This window comes from Coregonus lavaretus (assembly GCF_964263955.1).
Source record: "Coregonus lavaretus genome assembly, chromosome: 19".
Classification (NCBI taxonomy): Eukaryota; Metazoa; Chordata; class Actinopteri; order Salmoniformes; family Salmonidae; genus Coregonus; species Coregonus lavaretus.
The window spans coordinates 7,025,049-7,051,904 of NC_140006.1; the positions used below are offsets into that span (position 1 = coordinate 7,025,049).

Consider the following 26,856-nt stretch of genomic DNA (forward strand, 5'->3'; position numbering starts at 1 on the left):
TGGCAGTACACCGCCACCAGCCTGTACCTTTGACACCAGTCAGGATGGGTCCATGGACTCATGCTGCTTGCAGCAAATCCTGACTCTGCCATCAGCATGAAGCAACAGGAACCGTGATTCCTCGGACCAGGCAATGTTTTTCCACTCCTTAATTGTCCAGTGTTGGTAATCGCATGCCACCTGGAGCCGCTTCTTGTTTTTAGCTGATAGGAGTGGAAACCGGTGTGGTCGTCTGCTGCAATAGCCTATCTGTGAGAAGGATCAACGTGTTGTGCATTTTGAGATGCCATTCTGCACACCACTGTTGTACTATGCCGTTATTTGTCTGTTTGTGGCCCGCCTGTTAGCTTGCACGATTCTTGCCATTCTCCTTCGACCTCTCTCATCAACAAGCTGTTTTCGCCCAGACAGCTGCTGCTGACTGGATGTTTTTTTGTTTGTCGCACCATTCTCGGGAAACCCTAGACACTGTCATGCGTGAAAAGCTCAGGAGGGCAGCCTTTTCTGATATACTGGTTCTGGCGCACCTGGCACTGACCATCATACCACGCTCAGTCACTTAGGTCACTAGTTTTACCCATTCTAATGTTAACTGAAACAGTAACAGTAACTGAATGCCTCGATGCCTGTCTGCCTGCTTTATATAGCAAACCACGGCCACGTGACTGTCTTTAGGAGCGATCCATTTTCTTGAACGGGATGTACCTAATAAACTGTCCCGTGAGTGTATGTCAATTCAACCACTTAGGCTACAAAGTTGTTTTTATCAAGGCACTGGATTCGATCAGATCTGATTTCACCAAATTAGTTAAATGAAATGGCATTAGGATGGACATGGTACAAACAATCCATCTACTAATCTTAGACTCTAGACAGTTCTCACATAATAACATATAATCAAGTCGGTTTTATCACAACACTTGATCGGGTAAAGAGATTAGATTTCACTCAATTATAGTAGTTCAATCAAATGGCATTAGGATGAACATGGTATAAACACAAGCCTACTGTTGTCTGTTAAATAGTTCTCCATTCTCATTGCTCTTTCTCAACTGTCTGGACTTGGAGGGCTTCAAGCCATGCTTGTGACACACTTGGCTTTGCCTAGCTAGAGGAAACATTGGCCTCTTCAATCCATCTGTCATTGCTTTTGTCCTTAAGTGTTGTTTTTTTTTGTTGCCGTCACTTAGCTAAACAATTTATTACCGTAGTTTAAAAGGATAATAGCATAATAACTAAGATATAGGGATTTAATCACAATATTTCAATCTGGTAAAATCACAAGAGTTTCAGAAAAAAATATCTAGTGTGGGAATGATTTGCTGTGGGAATGATTTGCCGTGGGTCTGTCGTGTCTGAAAGGACTAATGGTTTGGTATGGGGGAGAGATGCATAGCTGCGTGTTGCATCTGGGTATGTTCTGAATGGCACCCTATTCCCTATATAGTGTAGACTTACTACTTTTGACCAGGGCCCATAGGGCACCCCACCTGAAAATGTGCAGTCTCACACAATAGAATAAGTTTGTCATCTTATAAAGTCATTCACAATGCTTTATTAAGAAGTATAATATACTACTGAGATCTGGTATTCAGTAAAGAGACTGAACAAAAGTATAAACACAACATGTAAAGTGTCAGGCCCATGTTTCATGAGCTGAAATAAAAAATTGCGACATTTTCCATACACACAAAAGCGTATTTCTCTCAAATGTTTTTTGCCAGAGAATTGAATGGCCATTTCTCTACCATAAGCTGCCTCTATCGTATTTTTTGAGAATTTGGCAGTACGTCCAACTGGCCTCACACGTGTAACCACGCCAGCCCAGGACCTCCACATCTGGCTTCTTGACCTGTAGGATCGTCTGAGGGGGGTGGGGTGCTGAGGAGTATTTCTGTCTGAAATAAAGCCCTTTTGTGGGGAAAAAACTGGCTCCCCAGTGGGTGGGCCTATGCCCTCCCAGACCCACTCATAGCTGCACCCCTGCCCAGTCATGTGAAATCCATAGATTAGGGCCTAATTTATTTATTTCAATTGACTGATTTCCTTATGAACTGTTACTCAGTAAAATCTTAGAAATTGTTGCATGTTGCGTTTATATTTTTGTTCAAATAAGTTGTTATATCTTACATGTCCAAGCAGGAATGCATGATTCAAAATATTTTGATATGCAACCTAATCCAGTGATTGTCATGAATGGCTTGACAATTATGCAGTTTTTTTTATATTTTACTGTCAAAATAGGGCTCCAGAATGTTCTGTTTTGTTCAATAGAGATGAATTTGCCTTCATCTTTATGTGCATTAACATTATATACAGGCCTAATTCAATTGGTGCTAATTCACCACCTGAGGAAGTAGAAACTCAACACATTAGCTAGATCGCTAACTCTAAATATAACACCTACTCCTAGTAGCCATGTAAATGTAACAGTAAATGTAATTTCCCCCCCAAAATGAGTCCGAGTGCAATGAGGTTAGTGCACTTGCGATGGCCGATGCGCAATTTCACGCGCTCTGTATTTCAAAAGGTAAAACAGTGCTTTGAACTCAATAATGATAGTTGAGAAATAACAATTATACCTACAGAAGGCTGAGACCCTCCTCTCTTTAATATGGACTAGTTGCTTCCAAAGTTATATTTTTCCCCCCGCAATTGCATTTTGAAATGTTATACAATCACGAGGGGCACATGAGGGGGGAGAGTGAGTGAGAGGCGCGTTCATTACAGCATCCTGTCCCAGCGAAACAGGCAGGCACAGTGGCAGGGAAGACACTTTTTATTACAGGAATCATGAGGATAATACACTTTACTGTTGAACAAATTCATGATTTTATCTGCACCAAAAATGTGACGTTTTGATTGAGGTGACCAGGTAGACTGTGCAGCTCGCACCAGTGCAAGCAATTAAAAATGAAACTCGCACAGCCAAGTTAAAATGTCGCAAAATGTGACTAAATGGTCACACTCTGGTGTCCTGCCTATGGTTTCTATTCACTCCATCTGCACTTGGTGACCCACTCGTGATGTTTAACTATTTGAAAAGCCGTTAAGAGTCAGTGTAGTGGAATTCTTGAGACTTTGTGATGAAATAGGCCTATACCTACTCTTGCACCACCACCATGCACCATTTATTTATTTAGGCCTGGAAGTTAACCCTCTTAAACAGCCTTTGTCTAGCAACATCGCAACAAACCAAACACTCGACTAACACCTCTGTACTTGTTTTGAATGTTAAACGCAGTCGAGTGTGGTTTCTGGTTTTAGCCTATGTGACGGGACGAGAGCGAGTCGGGCTGAGAGTTGAAAAAAAAACAAATAGTAACGTGAAGCTACCTTTTAATTAAAAACTAAAAAGGGGGGGTTGAGTTGAGATTGGGTAATGTCAGACCAGTTTGTGTTAGATTCTGTTGTGCGACTTCGATTCTGCTGGCACTGACTGGCCCCCTTCTCGCACCTCTCCGACTTGACAGTGAACCAGTGAGTGAGTGAGAAACTTGGGCCTCACTGAAAGTGTTTCATAACATTGACTAACAGTAACTGACCAACGCTTTGGCTGAACCAAGCCAGTGTCTGTATGTGACCTATGTTGTGAAGGAAATGTAAATGTTTTCTGACCCAATACTTAAATCAAAATGGATAATTCTGGCTTGGACAAGGCTTACTTACTTAAGCTGGACAAAACCCTAAATGAAACTAAAAACCTTGGTGGATTTTATTTTATTTTCTATTTACATTACATTTTACATTTACGCCTTACATCATACATTTACATCACCCCATTTTACATACTGAAGGATTGAGAATAGGCACAGATTAAGCATTGCCCTATCTGTATGCTGTATCCGTTATATTGTGCTGTCATCCAACGAACGGTAGTTCACATCAGGTACCACCGTACAGTAGTTGTTCACCTCAGGTCTCCAACGTAGAGTAGTTCGCCTCATGTTGCCAATTAAATAATCTGAAGTGGTCAGGTTGTCAAACCAGACAGTATCAATCTATCTCAGAAGTGTGCCTGAGGCTGGTCTAGCGGGTAATGCCGCCGCCTGCAGCACATACACGTCACCCTTCAGCGTGGGCACGTATCCCGGCCCTACTACTACTCTGCACCTCTCTCCCTATCAGTGTCTCCCTGCTCACCTATCAAAAATACAGTGAAAAAAAAAATATATTTAGCTATCTCCAAAGTGGCCAGGTAGTCAAACTAGACATTATCAATCTATTCCTGAACCAGACAGCATCTACAGTGCATTCGGAAAGTATTCAGACCCCTTTACTTTTTCCACATTTTGTTACGTTACAGCCTTATTCTAAAATGTATTAAATACATATACTACACACAATATCCCATAATGACAAAGCTAAAAACGGTTTTTAGAATTTTTTACAAATGTATTAAAAATAAAATAAACATACCTTATTTACATAAGACCCTTTACTATGAGACTCGAAATTGAGCTCAGGTGCGTCCTGTTTCCATTGATCATCCTTGAGATGTTTATACAGCTTGATTGGAGTCCACCTGTGGTAAATGTAATTGATTGGACATTGATTTGGAAAGGTGCACACCTGTCTAAAGTCCCACAGTTGACAGTTCAAGTCAGAGCAAAAACAAAGCTATGAGGTCGAAGGTATTTTACGTAGAGCTCCGAGACAGGATTGTGTCGAGGCACAGATCTGGGGAAGGGTACCAAAAAATGTCTGCAGCATTGAAGGTACCCAAGAACACAGTGGCCTCCATCATTCTTAAATGGAATCTGTTTTGAACCACCAAGACTCTTCCTAGAGCTGGCCGCCTGGCCAAACTGAGCAATCGGGGGGTGAAGGGCCTTGGTCAGGGAGGTGACCAAAAACCCGATGGTCTCTCTGACTGACTGAGCTCCAGAGTTCCTCTGTGTAGATGGGAGAAACTTCCAGGACAACCATCTCTGCAGCACTACACCAATCAGGCCTTTATGGTAGAGTGGCCAGACGGAAGCCACTCCTCAGTTAAATGCACATGACAGCCCGCTTGGAGTTTGCCAAAAGGCACCTAAAGGATCTGACCATGAGAAACAAGATTCTCTGGTCTGATGAAACCAAGATTGAACTTGTTGGCCTGAATGCCAATCGTGTAGTCTGGAGGAATCCTGGCACCATCCCTACGGTGAAGCATGGTGGTGGCAGCATCATGCTGTGGGGATGTTTTTCAGCGGCAGGGACTGGGAGGCTAGGATCTGTACACAATTTCTGGAAGCTGAAAATGTCCCAGTTCTTCCATGGCCTGCATACTCATCAGCACGTTGGGATGCTCTGGATAGACGTGTACGACAGCATGTTCCAGTTCCCGCCAATATCCAGCAACTTCGCACAGCCATTGAAGAGGAGTGGGACAACATTCCACAGGCCAGAATCAACAGCCTGATCAACTCTATGCGAAGGAGATGTCCCGCTGCATGAGGCAAATGGTCTTCACACCAGATACTGACTGGTTTTCTGATCCACGCCCCTACCTTTTAAAAAAAGGTATCTGTGACCAACAGATGCATATCTGTATTCTCAGTCATGTGAAATCCTTAGATTAGGGCTTAATGAATTTATTTAAATTGACTGATTTCCTTGTATGATCTGTTACTCAGTCAAATCTTTCAAATTGTTGCATGTTGAGTTTTATATTTTTGTTAAGTATAGTTTACTACTTTTGACCAGGGTCCGTAGGGAATAGGGTGCTGATGAGCCTGTTGATTTATGACATGGCCGCCTCACCTCACAGGTAGAATCAGCGAGTGGTGATCTCAGGTAATGAACCTGGTTATGTCCCAAAAGGCACCTTATTCCCTATGTCGTGCACTATATTGGGAATAGGGTGCCATTTGAGACACCCCCTCCTGTGAGAGAACCATGGGTGTGCGGTTGACACACAGGAATTGTTTGTTTTTATTGTTACCTTCAACAACAGGCCTTTTAAACCTGAGTGACATGTTGGACTTTGACAAGCCATGAAACACCTCATTTTCAATAATCTCGCACTTCACTGACTCAACTCAAGCAACTGGAACCGTGTGTATCAAGCATCTGAGTAAGAATGCTGATCTAGGATCAGGTCCCCTTGTCTATAATCTTACTCATTATTATCTAAAAGGCAAAACTGATCCTACATCAACACTCCTACTCTGAGATGCTTGATACATATGGCCCTTGATCTGACAATGTGCTTTCTTTCTGAGGTGCGTACTCAGTCCGTACCCTTGACATGGTGGCCTCACTGGCCTTGATCAAGGAAACGTCCTTCTTATTCTGCAGGTAATAATTAACTCAGTGTCAACAATGGCCCTCAACAATGTCCATTCATATTACATGATACCATAAAGCAGTTCGGGATCCATTGTAGTGTTGCACGGTATACCGGTACCACGGTAATATCACGGTACCAAAACGTCATGATACTTATGATGCCAACATTTTAGAATACCGTTGAACCGTTTCATTTGATACTGCTGCATTTTTTGGCCCTACCAATCTAAAGAACCCGCTGGCGCCTGTTATAAAATGTTTATAAAGTCAGTTTTGTTAATAAATTCAGTGGAGAAAAAAGAAGCAACAGCAACTAAGTCTCTTGTATGCGCCGGTCCAATAATGTCCATTTAACTTTCACGTGTATATCACATGTAGCAGCTGTAATCAGCCAGCCACATCCCCTACCAGCCATTACTCACAGGTTCTCTCCGTCCTCTCTTCCTGCGCATCTATTCCATTAGTTTTTCAAATATAATTTATCCGTGATGGCAAGCAGGGATGCAGACCCTGATATTCTTCTGTTACATGTACATTTGATAGATTGGAGCAGTGTGCAGAGCGACCAAAGTTGATACATTGCATCATTTCATCACCTGGTATAACCAAGAGAACAGGCCATTCTGAGTAGGCTTTGCAAGTTTGCTGTCACACAGCCTCTGTGTGCCAGAGAGAAAAAATGGAGCACATTACTTCACTTTACAGCAATGAAAACGGCTTGTCTCTAGGCCACACCGTTAAAAAAATGACCCATATTACCAGAGCTACCTTTTTTTTCTTTTACAAATTCGCATGCATTTTATATAATTTTACAAACATGTTGCATGCTGTTTTAAACTGTTCCCTGGTCGCTAATTATTGGTTTGATAACAAACAACCTTGTTCAGTTATGTTACCTAGCTAGCTAACAACCTGTTAAAGGAATGATTCACCCATTTAAGAATGTTCTATCGTTTTTCTATCTCTGAGCGATGTTCTATCGATTCCCGGGGTCATTTCATGTGTATCTGAGCTATTGCTGGTCAAGCAGGCAGAAATACAGCCGGTATGACGAGTTTTGCGTCAATACACATGAAAACATGAAATGACCCCGGGAATCAATAGAACATCGCTCAGAGATGCACAAAAACGATGTAACATTCAAAATGGGTGAATCTTTCCTTTAACTTGACAATAGGTCTAGGCAAATTTGATTGGCACAGGAAGAAAGGAAAAGGGTCTGCTACTCATGAGATGTGCTTCAAAGGTAGGATTCATATAGGCCTAATGTAAGCCTAAACTATATAAAAACATTGATCTCTTTCTGGTGCTCCTTACATTCTGTTTGGTGCCTAATGTTTTTAAAGTTGGGAGCAGTGTGTGTTTGCGGGAGGGAGCGAGAGAGATGCTCCCCATCTAACCTGACAGAGCTTGAGAGGATCTGCAGAGAAGAATGGGAGACACTCCCCAAATACAGGTTTGCCAACCTTGTAGTGTCATACCCAAGAAGACTCGAGGCTGTAATCGCTGCCAAAGGTACTTCAACAAAGTACTGAGTAAAGGGTCTGAATACTTATGTAAATGTGATATTTCCGGGTTTTTTTTAAAAATACATTTGCAAACATTTCTAAAAACCTATTTTTGCTTTGTCATTATGAGGTATTGTGTGTAAATTGATGAGGAAAAAACAATTTCAAATAAAATCAAATGTATTGGTCACATACACATGGTTAGCAGATGTTATTGCGAGTGTAGTGAAATGCTTGTGCTTCTAGTTCCGACAGTGCAGCAATATCTTGCAAGTAATATCTAACAATTCTACAACAAAAACCTAATACACACAATTTAATCAATTTTAGAATAAGGCTGTAACGTAACAAAATGTGGAAAAGTCAAGTGGTCTGAATACTTTCTGAATGCACTGTACTTCAGTCATTCCCCAAACTCACCAGCTGCACTTACTTCCACATTTCCTTTTTCACCTTGCGCAACATAAAACAAGACCGTCGCATACAGCTTTTATTTACGAGTGCCATACTTGAGGTATATTTAATGTCAAATTTGTCAACAAGTTACTAATCTTTTGAATATTTTTTCACTTAGCTTGGCGTCAACCTTGTTGTCAAGTGACAATTGAATAAAAACATGATTAAAAATGGATTGTTTTCTGCCTGCTCCTATGCAGTTGCATCTCGGAGCTCTACGGACAATTCCTTCGACCTCATGGCTTGGTTTTTGCTCTGACATGCACTGTCAACTGTGGGACCTTATATAGACAGGTGTGTGCCTTTCCAAATCATGTCCAATCAATTGAATTTACCACAGGTGGACTCCAATCAAGTTGTAGAAACATCAAACGGATTATCAATGGAAACAGGATATACCTGAGCTCAATTTCGAGTCTCATAGCAAACGGTCTGAATATGTAAATAAGGTATTTCTATATATTTTTTAAATACATTTGGTAACTTTTCTAAGAACTTGTTTTCGATTTGTCATTATGAGGTATTGTGTGTAGATTGAGGATTTTTTTATTTATTTAATCCATTTTAGAATAAGGCTGTAATGTAACAAAATGTGGAAAAAGTGAAGGGGTCTGAATATTTTCCGAATGCACTGTATCTTCTGTCTAGACGAGCTAAACTCTTCATAACAGGGCTGGGGTCAATCTAGAATGGGTACCTGCTATTGAAAGAAGGCTTAGGATGTTACGCTATGCCTGAACAAACCAGCAAAGTTGACAATGATGGTGACCCCAATACTTTTTAGGCATATAGAGCAGGGCTATTCAACTCTTTCCTTGCGAGGTCTGGAGCCTGCTGGTTTTCTGTTTTGCCTTATAATTAATTGCATCCACCTGTTGTCCCAGGTCTAAATCAGTCCTTATCAGCGCGATGTCTAATATTAAAGAAGTCTCGAGGTATTGCTCGCCTGAGGTAGAGTACCTCATGATAAGCTATAGACCACACTATCTACCAAGAGAGTTCTCATCTATATTATTCATAGCCGTCTATTTACCACCACAAACCGATGCTGGCACTAAGACCGCACTCAACAAGCTGTATAAGGCCATAAGCAAACAAAATGCTCAAGTGGCCGCGGGCTTTAATGCATGCAAACTTTCAAATCTGTTTTACCTCATTTCTACCAGCATGTCACATGTGCAACCAGAGGGGGAAAAAAACTCTTGACCACCATTACTCCACACACAGAGATGCATACAAAGCTCTCCCTCGCCCTCCATTTGGCAAATCTGACCATAATTCTATCCTCCTGATTCCTGATTACAAGCAAAAACCAAGCAGGAAGTACTAGTGACTCGCTCAATACGGAAGTGGTCAGATGATGTGGATGCTACGCTACATGACTGTTTTGCTAGCACTGACTGGAATATTGTCCGGGATTCATCCAATGGCATTGAGGAGTATACCACCTCAGTCACCGGCTTAATAAGTGCATCGACGACGTCGTCCCCACATTGACCGTACGTACATATCCCAACCAGAAGCCATGGATTACAGGCAACATCCGCACCGAGCTAAAGGCTAGAGCTGCTGCTTTCAAGGAGCGGGACACTAATCCGGATTACCAGGACGTGTACTCAGAGCATGCGCGGACCAACTGGCAAGTGTCTTCACTGATACTTTCAACCTCTCCCTTACCGAGTCTGTAATACCTACATGTTTCAAGCACACCACCATAGTCCCTGTGCCCAAGAATGTGAAGGTAACCTGCCTAAATGACTACCACCCTGTAGCACTAACGTCGGTAGACATGAAGTGCTTTGAAAGGCTGGTCATGGCTCACATCAACACCATCATCCCGGAAACCCTAGACCCACTCCAATTCGCATACCGTCCCAACATATCCACAGATGACGCAACCTCAATCGCACTCCAAACTGCCCTTTCCCACCTGGACAACAGGAACACCTATATGAGAATGCTGTTAATTGACTACAGCTCAGCGTTCAACACCATAGTGCCCACAAAGCTCATCACTAAGCTAAGGACCCTGGGACTCAACACCTCCCTCTGAAACTGGATCCTGGACTTCCTGACGGGCCGCCCCCAGGTGGTAAGGGTAGGCAACAACACATCTGCCATGCTGATCCTCAACACGGGAGCCCCTCAGGGGTACGTGCTTAGTCCCCTCCTGTACTCCCTGTTCACCCACGACTGCGTGGCCAAGCACGACTCCAACACCATCATTAAGTTTGCTGACGACTTAACGGTGGTAGGCCTGAACAACGATGAGACAGCCTATAGGGAGGAGGTCAGAGACCTGGCTGTGTGGTGCCAGGACAACAACCTCTCCCTCAATGTGAGCAAGACAAATGAGCTGATCGTAGACTACAGGAAAAGTAGGGCCGAACAGGCCCCCATTAACATTGACGGGGCTGTAGTGGAGCGAGTCGAGAGTTTCAAGTTCCTTGGTGTCCTCATCACCAACAAACTATCATGGTCCAAACACACCAAGACAGTTGTGAAGAAGGCACGACAACACCTTTTCCCCCTCAGGAGACAGAAAAGATTTGGCATGGGTCCGCAGATCCTCAAAAGTTATACAGCTGCATCATCGAGAGCATCCTGACGGATTGCATCGCCACCTGGTATGGCAACTGTCGGCATCTGCTCGGCATCTGCGTACGGCCCAGTACATTACTGGGGCCAAGCTTCCTGCCGTCCAGGACCTATATACCAGGCGGTGTCAGAGGAAGGCCCAAACAGTTGTCAAAGACTCCAGTCACCCAAGTCATAGACTGTTCTCTCTGCTACCGCATGGCAAGCGGTACCGGAGTGCCAAGTCTAGGTTCAAAAGGCTCCTTAACAGCTTCTACCCCCAAGCCGTAAGACTGCTGAACAGTTAATCAAATGGCCACCCGGACTATTTGCATTGACACCCCATTCCCCCTTTGTTTTTACACTGCTGCTACTCGCTGTTTATTATCCATGCATAGTAACTTTACCCCTACCTACATGTACAAATTACCTCGACTAACCTATACCCCCGTACGTTGACTCGGTACCGGTACCCTGTGTATATAGCCTCGTTATTGTTATGCAATTTTATTGTGTTACTTTTTGTTTTATTTATTTTATTTTTTACTTTGGTTTATTTAGTAAATATTTTAACTCTATTTCATGAACTGCATTGTTGGTTAAGGGCTTGTAAGTAAGCATTTCATGGTAAGGTCTACACCTGTTGTATTCGGCACATGTCACAACCCAAATTTGATTTGATTTAATTTGAGGGGAACAATGAAAAAACGCAGTTGAACTGGCTTCGAGGTCCGGAGTTGAGTTTGAAGGTCCTAGAGACACAGTTCCTAAAAGCTTAAGCAATTATTCACCAATCTAGTACATTTAATACATTTTAGAGAATTTTTTAGAACATCATAGACGTAGTTGATCTCAGATTATGGTTAAATACCACTAATCCTTGTTAAGAGCCCGCTAGTAATTATTTCAAGTGACTTTACTGTACTGTAGTCTGATGCCTGATAAATGTCTATTATTGATGATGTGGTTTTACAACCGAGCCATTCTTGGTATGGATTACATCATGCACCGTTGCAGCCAATCGTCTGGTCCGCTGGTGCCTCCCTGATCTTAGCTCCAGCAGCATATGTTGGAAAACAATAAACCAGCGAGCCACCTAGTGAAACCTTGAAAAGGGAAGTGTTGCAATAGCTGCTGTGTGTTTTGTGTTCTTCCTGAAGCCACACTAGTGTAGGAGAGAGAGGCGTGTGAGGCCCAGGGAGAGGTTTGTGTCCCTATGTAGTGGATTACTTTGACCTGTAGTGTAGGAGGGAGAGGAGAGGGAGACGCGCACACACACACACACACACACATCTGGACAGTGCCCTCACCCCCCTCCGTCTGTTAATGTCTACTTTTCTGCCAGACCATGGCATCAAATTAAGTGTGGTCAACCTACCGTTTCATTTTCACTTAACCTTTATTTTTACAGGTTAGTCTAATTGAGATTAAACTATTTTTTACAATGAGACCTGTACAGTGTTAATGTAACCAGGCATGTAGCCAGTGTGGCTGGTGTATGAAAACAAAATTCACCAGCCACTCAGACTATATACTGTAAGTAGCTACATACCAGCCACATTTTCAGAGCAGGTTTATTTAACACACTTTAATTCATTCAATAGTAAATGTAGATACTATCTAAATGCATTCATAGTAGATGTAGGCAAGTATTTAAATGCACTACATAAGAGTGCTGATGTTGGAGTTTTCTTGTTGAGTAGGTGAGTGTTAGAAGTGAATCAGAAGCCGCGTAGCCGCCCTTATAATATCGTTTGTTTGTGTTTTCTTTTGGTATCTTCTTCCAGGAGGATCATGTCAGGACAACTTTAAAGCTGCAGCTCCTCAGCATCTTTTGGGGTTTTCATACTCTGAAATGTTATTATATTCTGCAAAACCTCATCAGACAGTTTCATAATGTCTCTCAACTTCACCTTAGAAATAGATTGTTGAATTACACAGAGCTGTTTGACCTCTTTCTAATCACAGACAATTTAACCTAAATTCTATATTGATTTTAAGGATTCCAGAATTGTAGTCTTATGTTCTAGAATGACCTGTAACTCCAGACAGTAGATTGTAATGGACAATGTTTTTTCTTTTAGTTTTGCTAAAGTTGTATGTGCTATTTCAACAGAGCATTTTGTTCCAGCACCTACAGTTAACCTCTCACAGGCTACAGTAGATGACTGTTTAGGAATATACAATGATGTGTTAGTTTCTAATTCACTAAGATGTTATTTCATTACTTTTTATTGCTGTGTTATATGATCCATTGCTGGCTATTCAGTGGTTTGCTCCAGCACCTACAGAGTTAACCTCCCAGCAGGACTGTCCTATGACTCAATCCTGACCTTTGATTTTAACTCTGTCTGCCTGTTGTTAGTTAATCACCCCTGTTATTTCTTCATGCACAGGAGCGGTGGTACAAACAACAATTAAAGCTTTAATTCCTTTTCCTTGCTTGGGGGTTCTGCTGTTCTGAGGAACATAACTACATCATAGTTAGCCCCCCTCTCTCACTCTCCTAATGGTCCTTTAAAGTCCATCTCTGTTCGACTCTGTCAGTGGTGGTGTGAGATATTATTGGTCAGTGGAAATCTTCAGCCGTGATCCTGTTGTAGATTATACAGTACCCCCGAGGCACAGACTGTCTCCATGTGTCTGTGTGAGTTAGTCCAGCAGCCCCTGTCTGTCTGCCTGTCCGTGTGTGTGTATGTGGCTGGTTTCCATGGTAACTCCATCGGTTTGTGTGATGTTCCCAAAACATCTCCTCTTAGTTTTTTTTTTCTCCAAAGTTGATAGGAAGGACTCTTAACAGCTAGGTTGCTGCCCTAATGGCACCCTATTTCCTATGGGCCCTGGTCAAAACTAGTGTACTATATTAGGAATAAGGTGCCATTTGAGCTCAGGCAGCCCTAGACTAGACTACCTGTGGTGTTATGGATGGAATAGCATATGAACACCCCTCGACTGTCCATGAACTCTCTTACATCTGTGACGGTTGTCCCTGTTCTACACCGTTGTGACATCAGAGGTATTATTTGTTTGCATCAATGTTCAGTCAGAGCAAAAACTCAATGTTAGTCATCATAGATTCTGTTACAGGTGAATCATGATTTGTCTCTGGAGAGTAACCAGAATTCTACAGATGAGCATAAAGTTATATGATGAAAGCCTAACCACCAACACTCACTGCTGTGTGGTAGGGTTGAATATTTTCCTGGTATTTTACAAATGTTCCATCCCGAGAATAAATCACTTTGAGATCTACCTCAATCAACCAAGTTGTTAGTGGTATTAAATCGGATAAATAATGAGGCAAATAGCAGTACTTTAGCTGTTTAGTTTTAATCCGTTTTTTTTTGTGAAACGCACCAAACAAGCGACCTAACCCTCAATGGATACAGCGAGCCGCAACTGCGGATATCATACACGAGATGTCCTGCTTAATATCCGACCCTTTGCTCCAAGTCTACACTGCAATGGAATACCACCATTAATACAATCAACATGTTCACAAGGAAAGGCTTCTAAACCAAGGAAGCGTGGCAGTAGAGGAGGAATTCAGAATTGGATTTTAAAAAACAGCCCTTCAGAACACCTCTTTCCTCTATTATGCATGGCAATGTACAAAGCATAAGGAATAAGACTGATGAGCTACGCGCTTGTACCCAATACCTCTCAGAGTACCGACAATCCTGCTTGATCTGTCTATCTGAGACCTGGCTTACGGAACAGGATCCCGACTCCGTTGTGGAGCTGCATGGCTACACAATTGTTCTAATGGACCAAAACAGCAACTCTGGTAAGAGAAATGGTGGTGGAGTTGGTGCATTCATCAACGAGAAATATTGCAATCCTGCCCATATTACAACTAAGCACAAGGTCTGTACTAAAGACATTGAACTCCTTGCTCTTAAGCTATGGCCATACTACCTGCAATGGGAAATAAATCAGGTCAGATTATTTATTGTTTGCATAGCCCCCTCCGCTGACACCCAAATAGCTGCCGACTTAATTCATGACCTTGTATCCCAGGCTGAGACAGTCACCTGAAGCAGTAAAGCGAAACATTTACCATCATATCAGCAATATGTTACATGTCCTACCCGAAATTATGCCTGTCTGGGCCTCTGTTATGGTAACATCCCAGGTGCGTATTTTTCAAAGGCACTACCCAATCTTGGGGGTTCGGATCATAACATGGTTCAGCTCATCCCAGTCTACAAAGCGCGTCTGCAGCGAGAGAAGGCTAGAAAGGTGGAGATGAAAAGCTGGACTCCTGAAGTGACTGAAGCCCTCCAGGACTGTTTTGAGTCCACTGACTGGGCGGCCCTGATGGACAGCGCCGATGACCTGGAAGAGGCAGCGGATACCGTCTCTGAGCACATCTGTTTCTGTGAGGATCTCGTTATTTCCTAAATGAAAGTCAACATCTTCCCCAATAATAAACCGTGGGTAGCTCGGGAATTAAAAGAGCTCCTCAACTGTGTTTAAATCAGGTGTCAGTAAAGATGAAAGGAAAAATATTCAGAGGCAACTCAAAAGCAACATTAAGGAGTGCAAGGTAGCATACAAAGACAAATTAGAAAACCTTTTCAAGGACAGTAGGAAAGCCTGGCAAGGGCTACAAACCATCACAGGCTACAAACCAGAGACATTTTATGACCGTCAAATGACCTTGCTTTTGCAAATTATTTGAACAGTTTCTATTGTAGGTTTGACGTGTGATTTTTACATCGCTGCAGAAAGTGGCCTTGGACAGTATAGACTGCATACCAGCTGTTGATATACAGATCTCTGTGAATGACGTCAAGCAGTACTTTCAACGTGTCAACCCACGAAAATCATATGGTCCAGACGGCGTCAGCAGCAAGGCACTTCAGGCATGCGCAGACCAGCTCGCATTACCGTTCCAGAAGCTGTTCCAGCCGTCACTGAACAGTGGGATAATTCCAGACTTATGGATGTCACTGATTGTCCCAATACCTAAAAACAACAGGCCAAAAGAAAATAACGATTTACGCCATGTAGCCCTGACATCTGTACCTAATGAAATGTTTTGAAAAAATATTTCAAAAACAAATTCTCTCATCCCAATTAGACTCAAACCAATTCGCCTACCGTGCCTCCAGGGGTGTTGATGATGTGTTACTGGTCATGCTGAACAATATCTAAGAACATTTAGAAAAAGCAAATCGTCTAGTGAAAATTGTATTCATTGACTTCAGTAGCGCATTTAACACCATCCAACCCCACCTACTGGTGGATAAGCTGGTGAGTTTGGGTGTCAACTCTCTAATGATCAAGTGGATTAATAGTTTCCTTGTGAACCGTACTCAACAAGTTAAGTTTAACTCCGCCATCTCTACATCTAGAACGGTGAATACGGGAGCCCCTCAAGGTTGCGTACTTTCACCGATACTGTACACAAACAATTGTGAAGCCTCTGACACGGCCCACAAATTGTTTGAATATGCAGATGACACCGCTGTTGTGGGTTTCCTCCATCCAGACCAAGCCTCTCTTAAAGGTTTTGACAGAGAAACGGCAAAATTCGTACAGTGGTGTGCAGATAACTTGATTTGAAATAAACTTTAAGAAAACGAAAGAGAAATTGATTTTAGAAGGAACAAAGCTCCACTACCCCCTACGAAGATCAATATGGAATCAGTCGATAGGTTGACCACATACAAGTACCTGGGAATCGAAATAGACAAACTGAAATTCAATGACTGTGCCTTTGCAAAGATAAAGAAATTGCAACAGGGAATGTTTTTTGTTTTTAACACAAACTGAACCATTTTAATGTTGACCGCCATATCTTACAAGTGTTCTATAAATCTGTCCTGCAGAGTGTGCTGTCCTTTGGTCTGATATGCAATGTTCGGAAACATGCAAGACCAAGTCAAGCTTCAAGACGGCGGGAAGGATAATTGGTATAGATCAAGAATCCGCCACAAACCTGTACACAACTCATCCTCCTAAAACTTGAAAGCATTTTACAGGACAGTACTCATCCCCTTTCAGTCACAGAATCAGCCGGACAAGGGGAAAGAGACTTCAAATTAAAACAGATATGGGGACTCTTTTATTCCAACAGCCATTAGGCTGTATAATAGATAGTCTGTTGGTCCCTCGAGTATACAGCATATTGCACTTTCACTTTAAATGTGTAGCTGTAGCACTTCGAATTAATTGTTTTGTGTAGTTTCGGTGTTTTCATGTTTTATGTACTGTCTTTTTATGCACATTACCAAATTAATTTCCCCCTGGTGGGATAATAAAGTTAATCTGAATCTAGGTAAGTATTTTCCGCCAAAACTGCAAGTGTCCTTCTAAAGCATATAAAGCATGTCTGGATTTGATTAGTGCTTTTATCAGCGTGAAAATTCAAGCATGATGCTACCTGAGCCTGATGAGCTATACATTAAATACATTTTATGAGCCCAAGCCCAAAAAATCCCAAATGATGATCCAATACATAGCATAGCCTATGATATATAGGCTACCCCACATTACACACGGCAGAAAAACATAAAAGGCCATAGATGTAGCTATGCTCTCTTGTGTAAATAAATTAAACAAGCTCCAGTAGGCTAATCTTTCTGAGTGTGGACTTTGTTACTGTATGGGCATTCCACTCTTATATTACCAGGGTTCAATACTGCGACCAAAACAGTCACATTTGCGACCGTTTGAGTTGGCAGTACAACATATTTTTTATTGGTCGCAAGGGTGCCAGTGAAGAAATGTACCTGGTCACATTAGATTTTGGTTCACAATTTTTCTTTATAATTTTTTTTATTATGATTTATTCATTGTGCAATTGACCAGAAATAAACTACCTTTCTGAAGAGGCAACAATGGCACGGGACTGCCCCTGGCTGTGTGTGTAGAGCCTACACTGTAAAACTTGGGTATAAAATTTATTTAATTGTTATTTTTTTGTCACCGATCTACACTGTCAAAGTGGAAGAAATATTCTAACATTTGTAAAACATTTATGAAAAATGAAACACTAATATACAGTGGGGAGAACAAGTATTTGTACAGTGCCGATTTTGCAGGTTTTCCTACTTACAAAGCATGTAGCGGTCTGTCATTTTTATCATAGGTACACTTCAACTGTGAGAGACGGAATCTAAAACAAAAATCCAGAAAATCACATTGTATGATTTTTAAGTAATTAATTTGCATTTTATTGCTCTTGGCAGTTGTTCACATTGGCAGTTTGAAGTGACACAAATCCTATTGATTTGCATATCCGATTCGAATGTTCTTTTTCCTGCAGTCTGAACAGCCACATTTGAAAACACCTTCCTAGGTGGTTTGAAGTCAGATACAAATCTGATCCCTGTCCATGTGACTTGTCTGAATGGTCAAATCTGATTTATTTGCCCTCAAGTGGTTTTTAGACTGTTATTCTGCATTTCTTGTTGCTTGCTAGTAGCTACTCTGTTGACAGTTTGACATGAACATGTGGTAGATAACTAGCTTGTTAATTGTTTACAAACAAATTAGTGAATGTGCTAGAACGCTAAACGGCTACCCAGCTAGCTAGTTCACTGCTGTGGCTAGCCAAAAAGGACTCATTTTGAAAGTGGGATCATCTTATCCTGTGAGGCTTTTAAAGTGTTTTTAACATGTGATTTTGAACATTAAAAGCAACTGGGAAACATCCATGGCAGGCATTTTCACCTTAGCTTGCTACATAACTTCTGAGTGATAGGAAGCACGAGCACCACCACCAATCAGCCTACACCACTGTACACATACCTGTCGTTACTATGACAACTACTTCATCCCCTTTGGTCACTTGCAACTTGCTATTTGGACAGTCCGTAGTCCAAAACGGATTTAAAAAACAAAACTGATTTGAGCATTAAGGTCTGCAGTGTGAACAAGGCTTTAGAAACGGACCCAGAAAGACTCACACCTGTAATCACTGCCAAGCAGCATTATAAGGCTGCGTTGAGACAATTACTTATCAATGACCCAAGCCCAGCTCAGTTAATCCCTACCATTTGACGCTGAGTTGTCATAATGCTTCAGCAAATGTACATTATACCAGAGGCGTTGTTAGACACAATGTAAATAACCTAATTTATGTCCCTCTAACTGCCCTGAATGCTTCTGCTGATCCTACAGCTATTGTATGCAGTAATCATGTGCATCTGAACCATACTTATACTGTTCGCACTGAGGCGGTGTTTCCCTAGTAGAAAGTCCACTGTGTGCAGCTCACCCTGCACTAACATAAATAACATGAGCATATCTGCTTCTGATAAGCTTCCCAGTAAAGCAATGAAAACAAGTAAGCATCCCGGAAGAAAAGTGCTCAAAAATAGCCTGTGTTAACAAGGTTCATGAAATCAATAATTTGCTAGTAACAGATGACATTCATATTCTGACAATCTCTGAAACTCTCTTATATAATACATTTTATGATACAGTGGTAGCAACACAAGGTTATAACATTTGCAGAAAAGACAGAAATGCAAATGGTGTAGGTGTTGTTGTTTATATACAGAACCACATTGCTGTAAAGCTTAGACAGGATCTCATGTTAAATACTGTTGAAGTAATATGGCGATCTGTGGCATTGTGTTGTGTGACACAACTGCACATTTTAGTGGCCTTTTATTGTCCCCAGCACAAGGTGCACCTGTGTAATGATCATGCTGTTAAATCAGCTTCTTGATATGCCACACCTGTCAGATGGATGGATTATCTTGGCAAAGTAGAAATGCTCACTAAGAGGGATGTAAACAAATTTGTGCACCAAATCTGAGAGAAATAAGCTTTTTGTGCGTATGGAAAATTTGTAGGATCTTTTATTTGAGCTCATGAAACATGTGACCAACACTTTTTACATGTTGTGTTTATATTTTTGTTCAGTGTAGTTACTTAAATTACAGCCTCGGCCCCATGCCAAGTAAGAGTAGAGTTGTCAGTTGTGATAACAGAGCTAACTTCCGTATTAGAATAGAATGTGGGCAGCAACCAATGACAGCGACCCTTATTAGAATAGGGATTACAGCCAATGACAGTGCTCAATACTAGAATGTGGGTAACACCCAGATATGTGGTTGCTGAACCAACTGTCTGCAGAGAGGCATGGGTTTCATCAAACCAAGATACTGTAGATACATAACCACATATTTTGCCGTGAAATAGTTTCTTCTCAATCCAGACTATTTTGGTCTATTTTTATTCAATGCCTTGGTCTCTTTGCCCTAAAACTGGTTTTGCAATTAAGGTTATATTAAAATATTACACAATTCACTTTCTCTGAACTATGCATGGTGTACTGTACAACCATTTCATGAAGTAGCTGTTTGGTAGATTTTATCTATTGTATTTAACCCTTAATCAATGTTGGTCAGTTAAGAATAATTTCTCATTTGCAGAAATAATGAGCTGGCCAAGATATCATCAATATTCTCATGAATCTACTTAGGCTACAGATAGCATCTTAATCAGGATTATGTGGCTCTTGCTCGTGTTCACTGTCTACATTCATTTAATTCACATTCAGTACAACACAATAGATAACCCCTGAGGGGATAAATACAAAAGTTGTATTGAATTGAAGATTTTCATAATGAACTTAAGTAGGCTGTAGTAAGCAAAATAAACGATAACCTACTGCGGTTTATTTTCTTTTAAATGGTTGAATGTAATTTATAAAAAGCTAAACTCTTGGGGATATAAATTGCAGAGCCTAACTGATCATTAATGTGTAGAAAGTTTAATTTTTTTCCCCAGGAGGTAAAAAATAACATGGCATGAATAATGTGCTCACTCAGATTATTCCTCAAAAGTGATTTGGTTGCTGAATCTTCGTTAATGAAGTCCATAGAAATGAGATGGACAACACACCAAAAAATGTGCAGACCAATAAACGTCTTGACAGAATATTTTTGATGTGCCATACTATTCCCGCCTGAATCCCATATCCCATCTAATCGGTTTGTCTCCTCCCCTCCCCTCTCCTGCTCCCCTGAAGTCTCCCCGGGAATCTGCAACAGTAAGGACATCCGGAACAACGTGACCAACCTGCGCTCCCTGGAGAACTGCACGGTCATCGAGGGCCACCTGAAAATCATCCTCATGTTCAAGACCAAGCCCGAGGACTTCAGGGGCCTCAGTTACCCCAAACTGACCGTGGTCACAGACTTCCTCCTCCTGTTCAGGGTCTACGGAATGGAGAGCCTCAAAGACCTCTTCCCTAATCTCACTGTGATCCGAGGTAACAACCTGTTCTTCAACTACGCTCTGGTCTTCTTTGAAATGCTGCAGCTCAGGGATATCGGCCTCCAAAGCCTGATGAATATCACTAGAGGAGCGGTTAGAATCGAGAAGAACCCGGACCTCTGCTACCTCTCCACGCTGGACTGGTCCAAGATCCTGGACACGGTGGAGGACAACTACATCGTAGCCAATAAGAATGACCGGGAGTGCGGGGACGTGTGTCCCGGGGCGGCCAAGGGGAAGACCACCTGTCAGCAGACCACCATCAACGGCCTCTTCAGCGAACGCTGCTGGACGCACAAGCACTGCCAGAGAAGTAAGTCACTGGGTTCTTATTTAATTTATCCTGTATTTAACCAGGACGTCCCATTGATGTCAGAAGACCTCTTTTACAAGGGAGACCTGACAGTCTTTGGTGCATGATGGAGGGAGTGTTTGTATTTAAATGCATGTAAAATCACACACTAGGATAGATCTTTCCTTGTCTGCAGTTATTCCATGTTTTGGATACTCAGTTTTTCCTGCCATAACCTCACTTTGGTAAAAGACCCACTGCTGTGCACAGGGCTTGTACTTGTTTTAATGTGTCAGGTTATTTATATTTGAGTGTTTTGCTATTTATAAGTGAAAGTAGATCAGTGATCTTATCTGATTGAGGTGAATCTGGAAGGGGAGAGGGGGTGGGAGGAAGGGGAGAGGGGGTGGGAGGAAGGGGAGAGGGGGTGGGAGGAAGGGGAGGGGGTAGGAGGGAGGGGGGAGGGGAGGGGGAGAGGGGGTGGGAGGAAGGGGAGGGAGGGCGGGGAAAGAGTGGAGAGAGAGAGGGGGAGCGATCGAGAATGGGGGAAGTTTGTGAAAGAGATCGAGAGTGGGGGAAGTGTGTGTGTGAGAGAGAGAGATGTAGAGAGAATGATTGAGAGAAAGAGAGTGTGTGTGTGAGACGGAGAGAGAGAGAGAGTGGGAGCTCTCAGGTTGCAGTGATGTCACTTAAAATTCAAAGACCATGTCTCCAGGGGAGTCAGATTAAGGAGAAGAATTGTTAGAAAGCGAGAGTGGAGTGTGTGTGTGCGAGTCAGACAGAGTGCTGTAGTCTTGCCAAGACACTTACTCACTCACTCACCCGTGTCCTTTAGCGTAGGACGGCCAGCTGCAGAGCCAAGAAGTCATATGCTAACTATTAGGGGTGTAACGGTACCGTTCGGTATGGGGGCCTCGGTTCGGTCCGCACTGTGAACCCAAATGAATGCATAAAAAAACGAATAATAATAATAACACTAAGCCTATTGGCTATGCCTACACTGCTTTGTAGTGCCTCTTGAGGAAATATGAGCTGAAAACACATTTGAGGCTATTCCATTAAAACAACTAGAGCCTATGTGCACGTTGTACTTCAAATTAAAATCTTAATTGCCGCATTTCAAACTGTCTCTTTGAGGCGCAGCCAGGAACTAGTTCTGTAGGATGGCGAGTGGTGGGGTCGATAAACCTCCATCGTTTAAATCTCCAGTTTGGGAACATTTTGGCTGCCCAGTAGATTACAACGGCGATGGACAGAGAGTAGTGGATAAAACGGTAACAGTATGTCGCTCAACGAGAATAGCCTATGCAGCTGCCAACACCTCAAATACGTTGACACATTTACGCCGACATCACCCCAGTATACCGGAGCAAGACGGAAACGCAAAGAGACAACACAACACCGTCCCCCCTCTGCATTTAAGCAGCACTTGGCAGCTGATTCTTACCAGGCCAAAGAAATTACAAGAGCGATAGGTAGGCTATGTTTATATTTTGTACAGTCTTTGGTTTATAGCCAAGGATATGCGCCCGTTCTCAGCGGTTGAGAATAGGGGGTTTTAACACCTCGTGGAAAGTGCTTGAGCCATGTTACAAACTTCCCTCTTGCACCCATTTCAGCAAACAGGTAGTACCCGCTCTATATAAGCAGGCCAAAGCCGAAGTTTTCAATGAATTGGCCAATGCACCCTGTGTAGTGCTTACTTAACAGTGATAGCCCGTCACATTACCCCAGAGTGGGAGATGTACTGTGGTACAGACACGCCCCCTTTATGAGAGTCACAAGTGCACATCTGCCATTGAAGGAGGCAGTGTCATGGTGCGTTCGTAACCAATATGGAAGTGGGAATTTACCACATATGGCTGGGAAAGATCTACTTGAACAGCTCTCCAACTGGTAATTACCAGTGGGAAACTCATGCTGAGCACCCACTTCTCCCACATGGTGACCTCTGACGTCACCTACTAAGGAAATTGCCTCTATAACAGCATTTTCAGCAGTTAAATGCAACAGCAAAACAATTTTTATAAAAAGCATTCTATTAATGTGGTTTTTTAACTATAATTTGTTTACAAGCATGATGGCTGTACTTTTAGTTAATGGTTGACGCAGCTTGTTGGCCATTAGCCAATCGCCGTTTCTCAATGAGTTCAAATCACATGAACGCATCCAACTGGTATTTATGACTTCACAACTGGTCAATTCCCACCTCACATGGTTACAAATGCAGCATCAGAGTGGAAACTTGAGAGGCTCAACATAACAATCCGGTCACAACAGACAATGCTAGAAACATTGTGAATGCTGAACATTGTGAAAAGCATTTAATTTTCCCGCTGTACTGAAACCGAACCATGACCCCCAAAACCGCAATACGTACCGAACCGTGGGTTTGGTGAACCGTTACTAACTATGGTTTAGTAAAGTAGGCTGAGTTCAGGTTGTATGTCAAGACTTCAACCATGCTCCTGAGCCCTGGGTTTGACGCAACGCAGCCAAACATACGCACTGTCTGTGTGTTTGTTCTGCTAGACCTGAGAGTGTTGTCTCAGCCCTGTCACACATGACCTTTAGAGAGACGCTGTAGTGGAGTGTAGAGAGACGCGCGCGCACGCGCGCACACACACACACACACACACACACACACACACACACAGGTAATGATGTCACTACTTCTCTAGCCTTATCATTTCCTGAGTATAGAACGACAGACAGGCTGACAGACTAGTAGCTGCTGAACCTGAGAAACCCTGGCTGCCTCCCAAATGGCACCCTATTCCCTCTACATTGCATTGGGCCCCCCATAGGGCTCTGGTCAAAAGTAGTGCACTATATAGGGAATAGAATGCCATTTGGGGCACGGCCCCTACCTGCTGCCGAGGCCCGTTCTCCTTCTGAAGTGGGTTTGTTGTGAAACCAGGAGCCCACCCATTCCACATTCACACTGTTCAGTTAGCTTTCAGTCTGAGCTCGGAGAAGAATATATCATATGGGTGTTACTGAAACCCCTCTCTCTGCTCTGCCTGCCTGGCCTGCAGCATTCCATAACACACTGTAGAACACACACACACACACACACACACACACACACATATATACATATATATATACAGTGGGGGGAAAAAGTATTTAGTCAGCCACCAATTGTGCAAGTTCTCCCACTTAAAAAGATGAGAGAGGCCTGTAATTTTCATCATAGGTACACGTCAACTATGACAGACAAATTGTAGAAAAAGAATCCAGAAAATCACATTGTAGGATTTTTTATGAATTTATTTGCAAATTATGGTGGAAAATAAGTATTTGGTCACCTACAAACAAGCAAGATTTCTGGCTCTCACAGACCTGTAACTTCTTCTTTAAGAGGCTCCTCTGTCCTCCACTCGTTACCTGTATTAATGGCACCTGTTTGAACTTGTTATCAGTATAAAAGACACCTGTCCACAACCTCAAACAGTCACACTCCAAACTCCACTATGGCCAAGACGAAAGAGCTGTCAAAGGACACCAGAAACAAAATTGTAGACCTGCACCAGGCTGGGAAGACTGAATCTGCAACAGGTAAGCAGCTTGGTTTGAAGAAATCAACTGTGGGAGCAATTATTAGGAAATGGAAGACATACAAAACCACTGATAATCTCCCTCGATCTGGGGCTCCACGCAAGATCTCACCCTGTGGGGTCAAAATGATCACAAGAACAGTGAGCAAAAATCCCAGAACCACACGGGGGGACCTAGTGAATGACCTGCAGAGAGCTGGGACCAAAGTAACAAAGCCTACCATCAGTAACACACTACGCCGCCAGGGACTCAAATCCTGCAGTGCCAGACGTGTCCCCCTGCTTAAGCCAGTACATGTCCAGGCCCATCTGAAGTTTGCTAGAGTGCATTTGGATGATCCAGAAGAGGATTGGGAGAATGTCATATGGTCAGATGAAACCAAAATAGAACTTTTTGGTAAAAACTCAACTCGTCGTGTTTGGAGGACAAAGAATGCTGAGTTGCATCCAAAGAACACCATACCTACTGTGAAGCATGGGGGTGGAAACATCATGCTTTGGGGCTGTTTTTCTGCAAAGGGACCAGGACGACTGATCCGTGTAAAGGAAAGAATGAATGAGGCCATGTATCGTGAGATTTTGAGTGAAAACTCAGCAAGGGTATTGAAGATGAAACGTGGCTGGGTCTTTCAGCATGACAATGATCCCAAACACACCGCCCGGGCAACGAAGGGGTGGCTTCGTAAGAAGCATTTCAAGATCCTGGAGTGGCCTAGCCAGTCTCCAGATCTCAACCCCATAGAAAATCTTTGGAGGGAGTTGAAAGTCCGTGTTGCCCAGCGACAGCCCTAAAAGATCACTGCTCTAGAGGAGATCTGCATGGAGGAATGGGCCAAAATACCAGCAACAGTGTGTGAAAACCTTGTGAAGACTTACAGAAAACGTTTGACCTGTGTCATTGCCAACAAAGGGTATATAACAAAGTATTGAGAAACTTTTGTTATTGACCAAATACTTATTTTCCACCATAATTTGCAAATAAATCCTACAATGTGATTTTCTGGAAAAAGAAATCTCAATTTGTCTGTCATAGTTGACGTGTACCTATGATTAAAATTACAGGCCTCTCTCATCTTTTTAAGTGGGAGAACTTGCACAATTGGTGGCTGACTAAATACTTTTTTTCCCCACTGTATATATCTCACATCATTCCTTTTAAATGAACGTATCAAATCTGTCTGTACTCAATTTCTAGAGCCTGTAGCCCCTTAACCCAGAGTTAGCCAATTACTAGTTTTAGCTGTTTGAATAGTAGCTAGCTCCCTCAGTAGTGAGTCAGGCTCTGGTCTTGTGGTGTGGACCCTGTGGTTTCAGGCCTGCTTTCACTAAAGCAGGGTTCCCCAACTGGCGGCCCGCTGGTGGTTTTATTTGGCCCCCCAGGTTTTTGGAGCAAAAAAATTCATTTATTCATTGTTGGACATAAGACTGTAAAAACACCAGGAAATCAGCTCCAAGTGATTTTAATTTAAGAAATCTGTTCCCAAGTATTCCAACGCATAATAGGGAGACACGTGATCGTACACAAATGTAAGGAAGGTTTGAAATGATTGTTTTAGTCGAACATTATATCTGTTTGGGCTTCTTGTGGCCAATCTGCGGTCTACAAATTCAAGTTCCGCTCAAGAAAAAATCGTCCCGCGCCTGAATCTTGTTGATGATCCCTGCACTAAATCTTGAAAAGATCTGTTAAGCCCCAGCTCTAACCACACAACATAGAGAATAGGAGAGAGTGTGAGAGAGAGAGAGGCAAGCCCTGCCCTGTTCCATACTCTATTCCCTGCCATGGTCCAATATAGACCTCAGACATCCATTGGCAGACAATTCAGTTTCCTAGTAGATTTTTATATTTAGAAATGGTGTTGCACGGTATACCGAAACTTTGGTACTTTTTTGATACTAGAACATGAAAAACGTTTCTGTACAAACATTTTTTGTTACTTTCGGT

At 42.5% G+C, this 26,856-nt stretch overlaps 1 protein-coding gene across 2 annotated transcripts in view; it reads left to right on the plus strand.

Moving 5' to 3' along the window:
- LOC311146660 (insulin receptor-like) overlaps positions 1–26,856 on the plus strand; it is a 93,712-nt gene that overhangs the window by 7,520 nt on the left and 59,336 nt on the right. For both annotated transcript variants that reach the window (XM_084183192.1, XM_084183191.1), the window contains exon 2: positions 20,812–21,372. In XM_084183192.1, the coding sequence (XP_084039318.1) occupies positions 20,916–21,372 (457 nt within the window). In that variant the 5' untranslated portion in view covers positions 20,812–20,915. The remainder of the gene's footprint in view (positions 1–20,811; positions 21,373–26,856) is intronic.